General features: G+C 39.9%; 1 protein-coding gene across 1 annotated transcript in view; it reads right to left on the bottom strand.

Annotated features, from left to right (window-relative positions):
- The window catches only part of SAMD3 (sterile alpha motif domain containing 3), a 72,368-nt gene that overhangs the window by 52,077 nt on the left and 5,405 nt on the right, over positions 1 to 14,886 (bottom strand). The window contains 2 exon segments of the mRNA XM_006885030.1: positions 10,141 to 10,146; positions 12,461 to 12,568. Of these exon segments, the coding sequence (XP_006885092.1) occupies positions 10,141 to 10,146; positions 12,461 to 12,568 (114 nt within the window).

Below are 14,886 nucleotides of genomic sequence, written 5' to 3'. Positions count from 1 at the left end.
CTCAATTCATTTTCTGTCATCCTTATTCATTGTCCAGCTCTTGGATGCATAGCCAGTAATTAGAAAGACTATGGCCTCTATCAGACATACCTTAGTCCTCAAACTGACATCACTACTTCTCAATATTTTGGAAAGGTCCCCTACTGCAGATTTTCTCAGAGCAATGTGTCTCCTTATTTTCTGATAGCTCGTATCAAGGATGTTAATTGTGGATTCAAGCAAGATGAAGTTGTTGACAGTTTCAATCTCCTCTCCATCCATCTTCACACTGCTTATTGGTCCAGTGGTAAGAATCTATGTTTTCTTGATATTGAGACACAATCTCTACTGAAGGCTGCATTCCTTGATCTTCTGCAAAAAGTGCTTCAAGTCTTCCTCATTTTCAGCAAGTAAAGTTGTGTCATCTGCATAATGCTGGTTATTGATGAGTCTCCCTCCAATCCTAATGCCACATTCCTCTTTATAGAGTCTAGCATCTCGGACAATTTGTTCAGTATATAGTTTGAACAGGTATGGAGATAGAATATGTTCCTGATGCACTCCCTTCCCAATTTCAAACTATGGAGTTTGCACAACAGCCTCCTGATCCAGGTACAGGTTCTTCATGAGCACAATCAAGTGCTCTGGGATTCCCATTCTTCTCAATAGAAGCCACAACTTATCAATATTCATTCAGGCAAACACCTTTGCATAATCAATAAAGCACAAATAGACATTCTTCTGATATTCTGTATTTTCAGCCAGGATCCATCAGACATCAGCAATGATATCACTGGTGCCACCGCTTCTTCTAAATCCTGTTTGAACTTCTGGAAATTCACTATCTATGTATTGTTACAGCCATTTTTAAATTATTTTCAACAGTATTTTGCTTGCATATGATATCAATTATATTGTTCTATAATATCCACATTCAGTTGGATCACCTTTTTTGCGAATATGGACCTCTTTCAATCTCTTGGCCAGCCAGACGTTCTCCAAATTTCCTGACATAGACTGGTGAATGCATCCAAGGCTGCATCTGTTAACTGAAACAAATGATTAGTATCCCATTGATTCCTGGGGCCTTATTTTTTGCCAGTGTCTTCATTGCAGTTTCTGCTTCCTCTTTCATTATCAGTGGCTCCTGATGATATAATATTTCCTGAGATGTTTCAGTGTCAATCCAATCTTTCTGGTACACTGACTCTGTGTATTTCCTTCATCTTCTTTTGATGCCTTCTGAGTCATTCAATATCTTACCCATAACATCTTGCACCATTGCAACATGAGGTTTAAATTTGTTTTTCAATTCTTTCAGCTTGAGAAATGCAGAACAAGTTCTTCCCTTTTTACGCTCCAATTGCAGTTTTCTGCACATTCCATTATAATACTTTGCTTTGTCCTCCCAAGCTGCCCTTTAAAACCGTCTGTTCAGCTCTTTCACTTCAACATGTTTTCCTTTAGATTTGGCTTCTTGACGTGCAAACTTTAGAGTCTCTTCTGACACCCTACCCTAACTCATATTTTGTTTTCTTATTCATCTGCATTATGACACTTGAAAATTTTATTTTGCAACTTTATCATTAGGGACCTCTGGTGGCCTAGACCTATAGGGAGTTGTACTGCTAGCCCAAAGGCCATGCCTCTTAGGTGATTCAAATACATCAGTCACTCCTTGGAAGAAATACGTGATATCTCCTTTCATTTGATTTTACAGTCTCTAGCAACCAGCTGAAGGTTCTAACACAACGGTCATGAGTTTGAGTTCTGATTGAAACATGAATCCCATGGGGCAAGAGTCTTGGTCTGTTTCCCCCAGTGGTGTATCATTAGAGCCTACAATACTGCCTGGCACACAGTTAACACTCAGTAAGTATTTCTTTATTGAACAAAAAAGAGCAAAATTTGACTTAGGTAACAATCTTTAAGTCAGTATTTACTAATGTTTTTCTTGTAATCTCAATGAAATTTTTCTGAATTAAACAAGATTAAATGTGTCCTCTAATTGTGAGACACCTCATAGCCTTTACTATGTTTATCGTTTCTTGTTTGTCTTATGCATCAAAGAGCTGAACAATGACTAAGGATGACAGAATAATAATTGATGCCTGTGAGTTTTGGTGCTAGAGAAGATTCATAAACATACCATGGACTGTCAAAAGAACAAATAAGTCTGTCCTGGAGAAGAAGAAACCAAGTTTGAATTTTGAAGCTCTGTCTCACATACTTTGGGCATGTGGCCAGGAGAGACCAGTCCTTAGAGAGGGACATCATGCTCTAAAGATGGAGAGACAGCACAAGAGAGGGAGCCCCTGGATGAGATGGATTGACACAATAACCGGGGCAGTGAGATTAGATTAGGTGTATCAGAGTCAGTGAGACTGGCTCAGAATAAGGCAGGTGTCAGATCTGTTGTGCATAGGGTCACTATGGTTTCCATAACATAGACAACACATAACAACAACAATTATGGGAACCCTTCACAGCCTTTACTCTGCTTATCTTTTCTTGTTTGTTTTCATTGATGACTGAGAGTCACCAATCAGGAGACTAAGTTAATGTGTAACGTTTTCAAAATATAGAACCTCCAGGCATGCATGCATGTTCTACCAGCCCATGTGCTGGAAAAACAGAAAGAGGCTGCATTTCACTCTGATAGGCACTTAGGCTCCTCTGACTTGGGAGTCAGCATCAAAACGTGGATTTTCTCATTATAGGAAATAACAGGTGTATTAAGCAGAACGTACAATACTTAAATAGCTGTGCCTTCATACAAAGAACACCTGCTGCCCACTCACTCTGTCAAGTGGAGACAAAGGGAACATGACTGGATCCTGACTCCCTAAGAACTTTTAGAGTCCAAACACATACATGGATAAGAAATGAAGAGTCATGACACATCAACTGAAATTTATACAAATAGATCCAGAAACCAGCGGGCCCATTCTTGGGCCTTCCCTTTTTATCAATTCAGGAATAGGATATACATAACAACTGTATTATCCTTCATTTGAGTTACATCTGTTATTAAAAGAAAAAGAAAATAAACCCTCGAAAATCTTTGCAACTGAGTCATAACTAAACCTTCACGGACCCTTTGTTGGCTTTCCAAGGCTGTCACATCACACAGGAAAAGATTGGCTCCCTTGCTTTGGACCACTGGTAGATTTGAACTGTAGAGAAGTAATAGCCTGTGGATTAATAATACAAATCCCTATGGACCAGGCCACTAGACCTCCTGACATGTGCATGAAAGCAGTAAATTAGAATTCTTAAAGACTGACTTGTTGAAATTTCTCGACTTACTGTACATTAGGCAGAAGGAAAAGATCATTCTACAAACTTTTACAGCAGTAGTTAAGCTAAGGGGGGGGGAATCATCATCAAAATAATTTTTAAATATGCATGAAACCATGACTAATGTATAATTATGCCCAAAGGCCCAGACAGCTGTGCACATTTACTTAAAGCTCTAGTGAAGTAAATATAAGGTAACATTTAGGAAATCTTTACCTGTTTGTTTATCTGATTTCATGCCTTATTAGCCACTGAAAGGGAAAGGACCCATTTCAAGTGAGGGTAGATGAAAAGAAAGGTTGTCTTGGCAAAGAACAGCTTTTTCAAAGGAACTCCAACACACACTGAACATGAAATCTGATAAACTCCCCACCAGGAAAGCACATTTTAAGTAATTCAGTAAAGGACACATTATCACCTGACACCCAAAAATATTGTAATATGTCACTAAAAAAAAAAACAACAAAAAAACCCCTTCAAAATCACAGACTGCTGTCAAATTGTCAACTCGTGGTGATTCTCCATTGGATTTCTGAGGGTGTAATGGAAACGAATTGACTCACCTCCCTTTAAATGTCTAGTGAGTTTGAAATGCCAACCTTCCAGTTCACAGTCCAATGCTGCAGTGTTAACTTATGGTTGGCTTATTTTTTTTAAGTCATTACTTTAGCTCCCTCTGGTCTCCAGCTACCTTAACAGTAGGCATACAGTCTTGAAAATCTACCTGGTCTCACAAATCAGGAACAACCTGAAGCAGCAATATAAAGAGAACATTCCACACTGGAGGTGTGTGGAAACACCAACACAGGACCAGCAGTGCAACTCTGTTTAAGCTTCCTGCTGCGTTCAGCCTGGCTGCCCATTGTTCACCAGTTTCTAGAGAATACCCAGCCTGCATACCCACAGTCATGTGAGTCATCCCCCTGAGGGTTCTGAGTCTTTGGAGAACCTTCTAGCAAATCTTTTAACGACAGACCATAGAAGAATTGGGGAAATGAGCCACAGGCATTAATAGAAATTACAGACTTATTCAACTGGTTAAGCATTTGGGAGTATGTTGACCTGAGACTTCTCGTAGATAGCCTGCTATTATTCTGAGCCAGACAAATTATAAAAATAAAGGCGTGAGTGGGGAGTTAACCATGGAGTTGTACTATTTGATGGGTGGGGGTGAAGGACAAGGAAAGAATCTGTACTAGAAAGCAATGTATTCGAATTTTGTAAATAAACTAGTATAATAAAAAAAATAATATATACATAACCCACTAAATCATCAGGGCTTCTTAGCTGTCTGATGTGGACAGGAAAAAGACAAATTTGGTCCCATCTTCCACATCAGAATTCAAAATAAGTAGGATTGTATGATCCTAGGAAGAAGTGTTGGTGTAGACCCTAGGAAGTCACACTTTTAACCCAAAGCCTTTAACCACATCTCTGGTGGTTCAAATCCATCAGCTGCTCCACAGGAAAAAGATGGGCAGACTCCTTTTGTGCAATTTACTGTCTTAGAAACCCAACAGTGTCAGCTATGAGTTAGTGCCATCTCGATTACAATGGGACTCATTTGAAATATTTACAATAGTCAAATGCATAGTGATGTTGTTAGACGCCCTCAGAAACATACAACTCAGAGTGACTCAAAACCATGCCCCATCCTTGCCATCCTTATAATCTTTAATAGGAAATAGATAAGTGGTTAACATATACCGATAGGAGAGGAGAAAGAAAGTTGTTGCTTGATGGGTTTACAGTGCCTGTTTGGAGTAATGAAGTTTTAGAAAACAATGGAGATGGTGGCAGAATACTGAATGTGAAATCAGTGCTGGATTACATACTTGAAAATGGGTGTTGCATAGATTTTACTACAATACAAAAGTGATCTTATTTAGACTTCATGGACTATACATTAAGATAGGTATTCCTGCCCATTCCCACTCCCCTACACTGTACAGAAACCCTTTGTAGGTAAGTGGAGTCCGGTTTCAAGTGCATATACTATTAACTCTTATGTTTCTTGAGACCAGTTGGCTTTATGTATGACCAAACACCTTCAGTTTTCTAGCTTCTTTTGTGAATGACTTATAAACTCTTTCAGTTGTACTGTTTAGATAAGTAACATATTTAGTATTGTTGTGTACTGTTGAGTCAGAACCGACCCACAGCTGACCCTCTGCTGGGTTTTCAGAGGCATTAATCACACAGGAAGAGATTGCTTATCCTTCTCCTGTGGAGCTGCTGGTGGCCTTAGATTGCAGTGCAGCTTCTTGCCTCTAGGCCACCAGAGCTCCCTTTTAGAATGATTGGATCAAAAATCCTGAAGAGAAACCTATGCTATTAAAATATTTGTCCTGCTTTCTGAAAATATATTCAACCTTTCTAAGGTTCATACCTCCTTAGAGCAATTAAAATTCTCCCCTTCAACCTCTACTTTTAAAATGCTGTCAGGAGTCAAGACGTGTCAGCCTTTAGAAAAAGACAGAATGCTTGGAAAAGCAGAAAGCCAACAAAGGAAAGGAAGATCTTCAAGGAGATGGATTGACACTGTGACTGAAAAAATGGGTTTTAGCATGGCAGAGATTGTGAGCATGGCAGAGATTGTGAGCACCGCACAGGGTAGGGCAAGGTTTTGATTGACTCCTCCTGGGATCACTGTGAGTTGGAGTTGACTTGATGCCACCAAACAACAAATTGTACATCTACATGCCAGAGACTGTGTCAAATGCTGAATTTATGATGACAAAAACGGTCTGATCTTTGTACGTGAGTTTCTACCGGTGTAATGGGGGAACACAGACTTGAAAGTGATCAATTTCAAAATTGAGTTTTATGGGTAGAACAAATGTCAGTATACTCTAATGAGAATGGTCCACAGTGAAAACCAGTATGAAACCCTTGCCTGGAATGTCACTTTTCCTTCTTTATAAATAGAAGAATGCAGCCTGTCCTTCAGACAGCATTGTGTACTAAAGATAATGGTAATATAAGGAGTTTGTGGAAAGTGAAAGGAACCATTTTGGCTTAAATAGTGCCTGCTTGCTTTCTCCTGTAGGTGACATCTCTCTTTTAAATGATTGTACATGAAACAGAATATAAATAGACACATAGATCAATGAAACAAAATGCTATTGTTGTCAGGTGTCCTCAAATTGACTACGACTCATAATGACCCTATCAATAACAGGTTGGGACCTTGCCTTATCCTGTGCTATTCTCACAATCTAAGCCATGCTCAAGCCCATTCCTGAGATCAGAAAGCCAAAAGATCAGCCTTCATATTTATAGTCAATTGATATTCAGTAAAGATGCCAAAACAATTCAATGGGGGGAAAAGTATTCTCAACACATGATACTGGAACAAATGGAGAGCCACATGTAAAAGATGACGCTAGACCCCTACACTACCACAATGCTGTTGGTAAGTGCCGTCTAGTCACAGACAATAGACAACTCATAGTGACACTGTGAATGAAAGACCTGAACAATTGTATAACTTTCATCATTTTTCCAAGTTCATAGGGTTTCCGGAGGCAAGCTATTTCGGAAGTGGATGCCACTCTTGCTTCCAAGCTTGTTTAATGAGGCAGCTCAACCAAACACTGTCCCCGATGGGTAACCATTATTGCATTTGACACATCAGTGATACCGTGTTCAGCATCACAGCAACCACTATAACTAAAAAATTAACTGAAAAACTGCTCAGAGATCTAAGGTAAAATCCAACAAAATAAAGTACTTGAAAGAAAACAGACAAAAAATGTTTATAATCTTGGAGCAGGCAATGATTTCAGCGATATGATACCAAAAGTACAAAAAGAAAAAAAAATCATGTTCAGTTCCACTGAGTCATAATCACCTCATAACTGGTCCTCCGGTAGGTTTTCACAGGCAGTAAACCACAAAGATTCCTGACCTTTCTTTCATGGGATGTATGTGCATGCACACACACTAACACACACTCACATACACACACACACACACACACACACACACACACAACCCTTTCTCCGCTACCTATCTGTGAATATGGAACTTAGAAAAATAAGAAAAAGAAAAAAGGAAAGCAGCAGCCCTAAGGACAATTATAGTTATGATAGCATGGACTACAGGAGACACACCAGTCATTAGAGCATTCCACAGGCACCCAGACCATGTGGCTCGATAATAAGACATTCTTTTAAATCATTAATAAATACATGTTTTTTAAAAAATGTAAAATAATTTAAAAATCTATCAGAATTGTTTTGTTCGTCCAAAATAACAGGCATTATTGAACTGTAATCTCTATACCACACAATTTATTCTTTGATACAGTTCAGAGGCTTAGTACATTTGGAATTGGGTTACACTCACCAAAATCAGTTTTAGAACATCTCATCATCCTATATAGAAACCTTGCACTCAATAATAGTCACTCTGTATTATGTTTTCAATCTATATGTGGAACAGATCATCCAGGAGGCTGGGCTCCATGAGGAGAAATGTGGCATGAGGATTGGAGGAAGACTCATTAACAACCTGCGTTATGTAGATGACACAACTCTGCTTGGTGAAACTGAGGAGGACCGGAAGCATTTGCTGCAGAAGGTCAAGGACTGCAGCCTTCAATATGGATCAAAGCTCAACAACAACAAAATAAAGATTCTCACCACTGAGTCAATAGGCAGCATCAAGATGGATGGTGAAGAGACTGAGATTGTTAACAGCTTTAGTTTGCATGGTTCCACAATCAACATTCTTGGTACCAGCAGCCAGGATATCAAAACACAAATTAATTTGGGAAAGTCTGCTGTAAGAGACCTCGCCAAAGTACTGAAGAGCAATGATGTCACTCTGGAGACTAAGAGGCCATGGTCTTTGCAATCACTTACTATGCATCAGAGAGCCAGTCATTGACTAGGGATGATAGAAAGAGAATTGATGCCTTTGAGCTCTGGTGTTGGAGAAGAGTACTGAATATACCATGGACTGCTAGGAGAACAATAAAGCTTGTCCTGGAGACAGTGAAGCCAGGCTGCTCCTTGGAGGCAAAGATTCTGAAGTTTCATCTGACATACTTTGTTGCAAGCTGGGGTAAGTCCTTAGAGAGGAACGTAATGCTTGGGAGGGTGGAGGAACAGTGTAGGAGAGGAAGACCCTCAATGACAGGTATTAGGTGTGGCAGAGACAACTAGATTGGCATAGGCTAGAGTAGGATTTAGGGCTGGCGTATGTAGGGTCACAATGACTCCCAGGTGACTCAGTGGCTCATAAAAACAACAAGGCAGCCACTGATTTGCTTTCTATCTCTAAGAATTCATCTATTCTGAGCAATTTATGGAATCACGTAATATGTGGTCTTTTGAGACTGACTTCTTTTACACTTTAATGCTTTCAAGGTTCATCCATGTTGTAAAGTACAGCAGTTGTTATTGCTATATGCCATCGAGTCACTTGTGACTCATAACAACCCTACACACAACAGTCCTTAAACCTGATCTATCCTGGGCCAATCTCACTGTCTCTGACACACCCACCTCCATTACCAAGTCACTGAACCAATCCATCTCAGAGAGGGTCTTCCTCTCCTGTGCTGTCACTCCACCCTTCCAAGCATGACATTCCTCTCCCAGGGCTGGTCGCTCTTTGCAACATGTCCTAAGTATGTCAGATGAAACTTCAGAATCCTTGTCTCCAAGGATAAGCCTAGTTTAACCTTCTCCAGGACAAACCTGTATGTTCACTTAGCAGTCCATGATATATTCAATACTCTTCTCCAACACCACAGCTCAAAGGTATCAATTCTGTCATATCTAGTCAATGTCCAGCTCTCTGATGCATAATAAGTGATTGCACACCTTAGTTTCCAGAGTGATATCATTGCTCTTCAGTACTTTGGTGAGGTTTCTGACAACAGACTTTCCCAGATTAATTTGTGTTTTGATATCCTGGCTGCTGGTACCAAGGGTGTTTATAGTTGAGCCAAGCAAACTAAAGCACTTAATCTCAATCTCTTCACCATCTATCATGATGCTGCCAATTGACCCAGTAGTAAGAATTTTTGTTTACTTGATATTGAGCCTCAAGCCATATTGAAGGCTGCAGTCCTTGACCTTCTACAGCAAAGTGTTCAGGTCCTCCTTAGTTTCAGCAAGCAGGGTTGTGTCATCTGCTCAACTCTGATTGTTAACAAATCTTCCTCCAATCCTGATACTGCATTTCTCTTCAAATAGCCCAGCCTCTCAGATAATCTGTTCTGTATATAGATTGAAAAGTTATGGAGATAGGACACATCCCTAGTGTTCACCTTTCCCAATTTTGAACCATGCAGTGTTTCCTTGCTCTGTTCTGATGACTACCTCCTGGTCCAAGTATAGGTTAAGCATTAGCATGACCAAGTGTTCTGGGATACCCATTCTTCTCAGAGTTAGCCACAGTTTGTTATGATCCACATAGTCAAACGCTTTTGCATAATCAATGAAACACAGATATCTGGTATTCCCTGCTTTCAGCTAAGATCCCTCTAACATTAGCTACAATATCCCTAGTACCACGACCCCTTCTAAACCCAGCCTGGATATTTGGGAGTTCTCTGCTGATGTGCTATTCCAGTCATTTATGGATAATCTTCAGCAGAATCTTGCTTACATGTGATATCAATGATATTGTTCGATGATTTCCACACTTTGTCAGATCACCTTTCTTTGGGATGGAAACAAATATAGATTTCTTTCAATCAGTTGGCCAAGTGGTTGTCCTCCAGATTTCTTGGCACAACTTAGTTAGTATGTCTAGGATAGCATCTGTTAGTTTATATACATCAATTCATAAACCATCTATTTCTGGGGCCTTATTTTTTGCCAGTTCCTTCAAAGCAGCTTGAACTTCTTCCTTCATCACCATAAGCTCTTGATCATGTTGTTGCATGAAATTCTTCGGTGTCTGCCAACTCCTTTTGGTACAATGACTCTTTTTACTCTTTCCAGCTTCTTTTGATGTTTCCTGGATCATTTAATATTCTGCCGAAAGCATTCTTAATTATAGCAACTCGAGGTTTGAATTTGTTCTTCAGTTCCTTGAGATTAAGAAATTCTGAGCATGTTTGGCCCTTTTGATTTTCTGACTCAAGCTCCTTGCATATTTCATTGTAATATTTTACTTTGTCTTCCCATGCTGCCTTTTGACAACTTCTGTTCAGCTCCCTGTATACAGAACAGATTTTCCAGGAGGCTGGGCGGTATGAGGAGACATGTGGCATCAAGATTGGTGGAAGAGATTCATCAATAATCTGCATTATGGAGATGACATAACCCTGCTTGCTGAAACTGAAGAGGACCTGAAGTACTTCCTACAGAGGGTCAAGGACTACAGCCTTCCATATGGATTGAGGCTCAATATCAAGAAATAAAGATTCTCACCACTGAACCAATTGGCAGCATCAGGATGGATGGTGAAGAGATTGAGATTGTTAACAGTGTAAGTTTCCTTGGCTCCACAGTCAGCACTCTTGGCACCAGCAGCCAGGAAATTAAAAGACGTATTGCAATGGGAAAGTCTGCTGTTAGGGACCTCTCCAAAGTACTAAAGAGCAATGGAGACTAAGGGGCACCTGATACAGGTCTTGGTCTTTCCAATCACTTGTCATGCATCAGAGAGTTGGACAATGACTAGGGAGGGGCTAGAAGGAGAGTTGATGCCCTTGAGCTGTGGTCCTGGAGAGGAGCATTGAATATACCCTGGACTTCAAGAAAAGATGAGCAGTCTTCTCTCGTGCAATTTACTGCCTCTGAAAACCCACTGGGCAGTCAATATGCTTTGATTCCAATTCAATGTTACACAAAAACAATGATGGTTGTGAAAGTAGCATTGGTAGTAGCATAGTGTGTAAGATATTGGGCTGCTAACCAAAAGGTCAGCAGTTCAAATCTACCTGCAACTCCATGGAAGAAAGGACAATATACTCCTGTAAAGATTTATAGCCTCAGAAATCTGATGGAGGATCACTGAATTGGAAGCCACCAGATGGCAGGGGGTGTGATGGCAGGAAGTGATATATCCTTGTTTTTAAGGAGACTTACTGGCATTTTTAATGACATCTATCTACTGACATCAATCATCCTTTCTTACGCTTACTAGATATTTGTGTATTTTCTTTGGAAAGTATGCCTATTCAGATCTTTCACTCATTAAAAAAATTAATTAAAAATTGTTAATTTATAAGAGTTTTTTCTGTATTCCAGAAACCAGTCTCTCTTCTGACAGATGGTTTAAAAATATTTTCTCCTATTCTATGACTTGCCTTTTTACTTTGATAGTGGTGCCCTTTGATGAACTAGGTTTCAAGTTTTGATAACAGGTAATTTACTTAGACCTCCTCCAACTCAATAGTGCACAATACCAACAACAGCTCTGATGGCCTAGTGGTAAGGAGTTGAGCTGTCAACCCAAAGGCACGTGGTTCTAATCCTCTAGCTAGTCTATGAGAGAAAGCTGACCAATCTCCTCTCATCCGAGTTACTGCCTCGGAAGACCAGCTGACGGATCAGTTATGAGTTGGTTCCAACTCAATGGCACATAACATGATTTATTTATTCTTTGTTGTTTTACTTTGATGTTGTACTTTTGCAGGTCTGAAATCATTGCCTATATACCCTTTTGAAAGATTCTAATGTAACATTTATTTACCTTTGTTCTACTGTAACATCTTTTTAAACATATGGTAAAATACCATCACCATATAAAATCAAGAGTAAGACCATAAAGAAAATGCTTACCAAAAAATAGTGTCTCTGTCAGGAGAAGTCAAGTTAAAACAATAAGAGGCACAACGTTCACAAACACAAAAACACCATCAAAGGCAAGTTCTGTTGGAAGGATTTCTGAGCAAATTCCATGTTTGTGTCTAATGTCACTGCATTAATGTAAGCTGTAGATATTTTTCAACATAGGAAAATTTGCTTCTTTAAGGACATGTACTTAAAAAGCGTGAAATATAATTTTGAAACTTTTTTCCAAAACAAAAATTTTAAACTATACTATTCCTTTAAAAAAAAAAGCTCCACAAAATTCATCATTTGATAAAAAAAATGTATTTCTTGAAAATACAGTTTCAATTTAGAAACATTTTAAAAGACATGAAATCTAATACATAGATGATAAAGAACAATACCATTTGACTGAAATGTTTTAAAGCTCTCATTCCTACCTCTGTTTCAGGACTCTTCGATCAACCACTCCATTGTCAGGGTATTGTGCTGGATACACTGAGGGCATCTGCTGCCAGTGACCAGCTGAACCAGAGGAATTTTCATCCCTGTGGCAAAGAGAGCAATACCATATGTCAGTAGCCCCCTTTCACAGTCCTGGAAGGAGGTCAGTGACTATTCATCAGAAGCCATAAATACTGATCTTACTGCAACTCCAGGGGCAGCATCAGCCCAAAGCAAACTGTATTCCTGAAGTCCATGTCCAAACTCCACATTAGACTCATGACTCCAAGAACGGAAAGAAAGGCCGTCTGGGCTCCTATAGCTCTCCTGTTCCCCATTTACCCGTTCACAGTGCTGTTTTCAGTAGCTAGCCTCCATTGTTTTAGTAGTATAGAGTCATAAGGTCATTCTTTTCATGAAGAAACAGAAGTGATAATTGAGCTTTTGCTTAATATTCTAGTTTGGAACAACAAAGTCTTAATTCTATGTCTGAGCCAGCCTCTGCTATTTTGTGGGCATTTCACCATCTGTGAAATCTCAGAGGAACTCTGGTGGCACAGTCCATAGGAAAAGGCCAAGCATCACTGATAGTTTGAATCCACCAACTGCTCCCTGATAGTAAGATGGACAATCTCCTCTCATGTGATTTACAATCCCGGATACCCACCGGAGGATCGGCTGTGAGGTGGTGTCTGACTCAGTGACAATGAGATTTTTCAGTGGCATCTCATGGCCTTGAAATAACAGCTCTGGAGCGTCCTTGTTTTCTGAGTGATGCACCAGCAGCAGTGAAGGGAGAGCATCCTTTTAGGGCCATAAACTGATCAGCAGCACTGACAGGGCTTGACCTTGTTGTTGTTGTAGTTATGTGCTGTCGAGTCGCTTGTGACTCATAACAACCTTATGTACAATAGCCCTAAACCCTGCTCTATCTCTTGCCGATCTTATTGCCTCTGATATACCTATCCCCATTATTCCAGTGATGGAATCAATCCATCTCATAGAGGGTCTTCCTCTCCTGCGCTGTCCCTCCACCCTCCCAAGCATGATATCTCTCTCCAAGGATTGATCCTGCCTTGCAACATGTCTAAAATATGTCAGATGGAGCTTCAGGATCCTTGTCTCCAAGAACCAGCCTAGCTTCACCCTCTCCAAGACGAACTTATTTGTTCTCCTAGCAGTCCATGGTCCAGCACCAAAGCTCAAAGGCATCAACTCTCCTTCTATCATCCCTGGTCATTATCCAGCTCTCTGTTGCATGGCAAGCAATGGCAAAGACCATGTCCTCTATCAGGCGCACCTTAGTCTCCAGACTGAAATCGTTGACCTTTGTTCTCCTAATTTCTTGCCAGATGATTGTTCCAGCAGTTTCAACAGAGTGACAAGTGAAAAAGCAACTGGAAATATACCTATTGTGAATTGTTATCATTTACAAAGATCTGAATCTTTTTCTCTCTCACCCTCCAGTGGGTTTTCTGAGGCTGTAAATTGTAATGAAGGAGAAACTAGTGGATTTGAACGACCCAATTTTGAGTTGGTAGTGCAATCCATTATCCACTAGTTCACCAGAGCTCCCCTAAATAAGATGTCAAATATCCTGTTCAGATGGTCTATAAATCTTTTTCTAAATAACACACCAGGCAGTCATTCATCATTAAATAGAATTTGCATGCAAGTTAAAACCCACCTGCTAGATCTGGAATGCTAGTGTAGACTCTTAGAATGGGTTGCAAATCATTAGTTATTCTGTTCATTTCATTTTACAATTTAAGAAACAGACATTAAAAGTCAAGCAAAATCTCCAGTGTTAGGTGAGTGGCTGATGGCAGAACAGGGATATCAAGTATTTTGTGCCTAATTTTAAGGTTCTTTCTGTTAAGCAATTACTTATGTACTAAAAACCTTTGACAACAAATTTGTTGTTGCTGCTGCGTACCATTAAGTTAGAACTGACCCACATCTGACCCTGAAGCTGGTTTTCACAGGCAGTAAATTACATGGGAGGAGAATGCCCCTCCCCCTCCCCCAGAACAGCCAGAAGATTTGCATTGTTAAGACAACTCCTTACCTCTAAGCCATCAGGGTTCCAAGCTACAACCCCCAAATACCGCAAATAAGCACTTCCATCCCACATAGGGCTGCAATTTCTTATCAAACCATAAAATCAATTCTATTGCCATTGAATTGATTTGACTCATGGTAACCCAATAGAACAGAGTAGACTTAGGAGGCTTCCAAGGCTATCATTTTGTCTGAACAGAAACTGCTGTGTTTTTCTCTTGAAGAGTGGCTGGCAGTTTTGGATAAGCAACTTTTCAATTAGTAGCTCAGCACTTAACCACTGCACCACACAGCTTTTTTATTCCACAGTAATTCAACCTAAATATGAACGGTTCTTAAAAGTGTGTCATGGAGTTGTACA

This window comes from Elephantulus edwardii, unplaced genomic scaffold (assembly GCF_000299155.1).
Source record: "Elephantulus edwardii isolate Elephantulus edwardi_28Jun2011 unplaced genomic scaffold, EleEdw1.0 scaffold00039, whole genome shotgun sequence".
NCBI lineage: Eukaryota > Metazoa > Chordata > Mammalia > Macroscelidea > Macroscelididae > Elephantulus > Elephantulus edwardii.
Note: the sequence above shows the minus strand (reverse complement) of the source record. Positions and strands in the feature narration are given on the sequence as shown.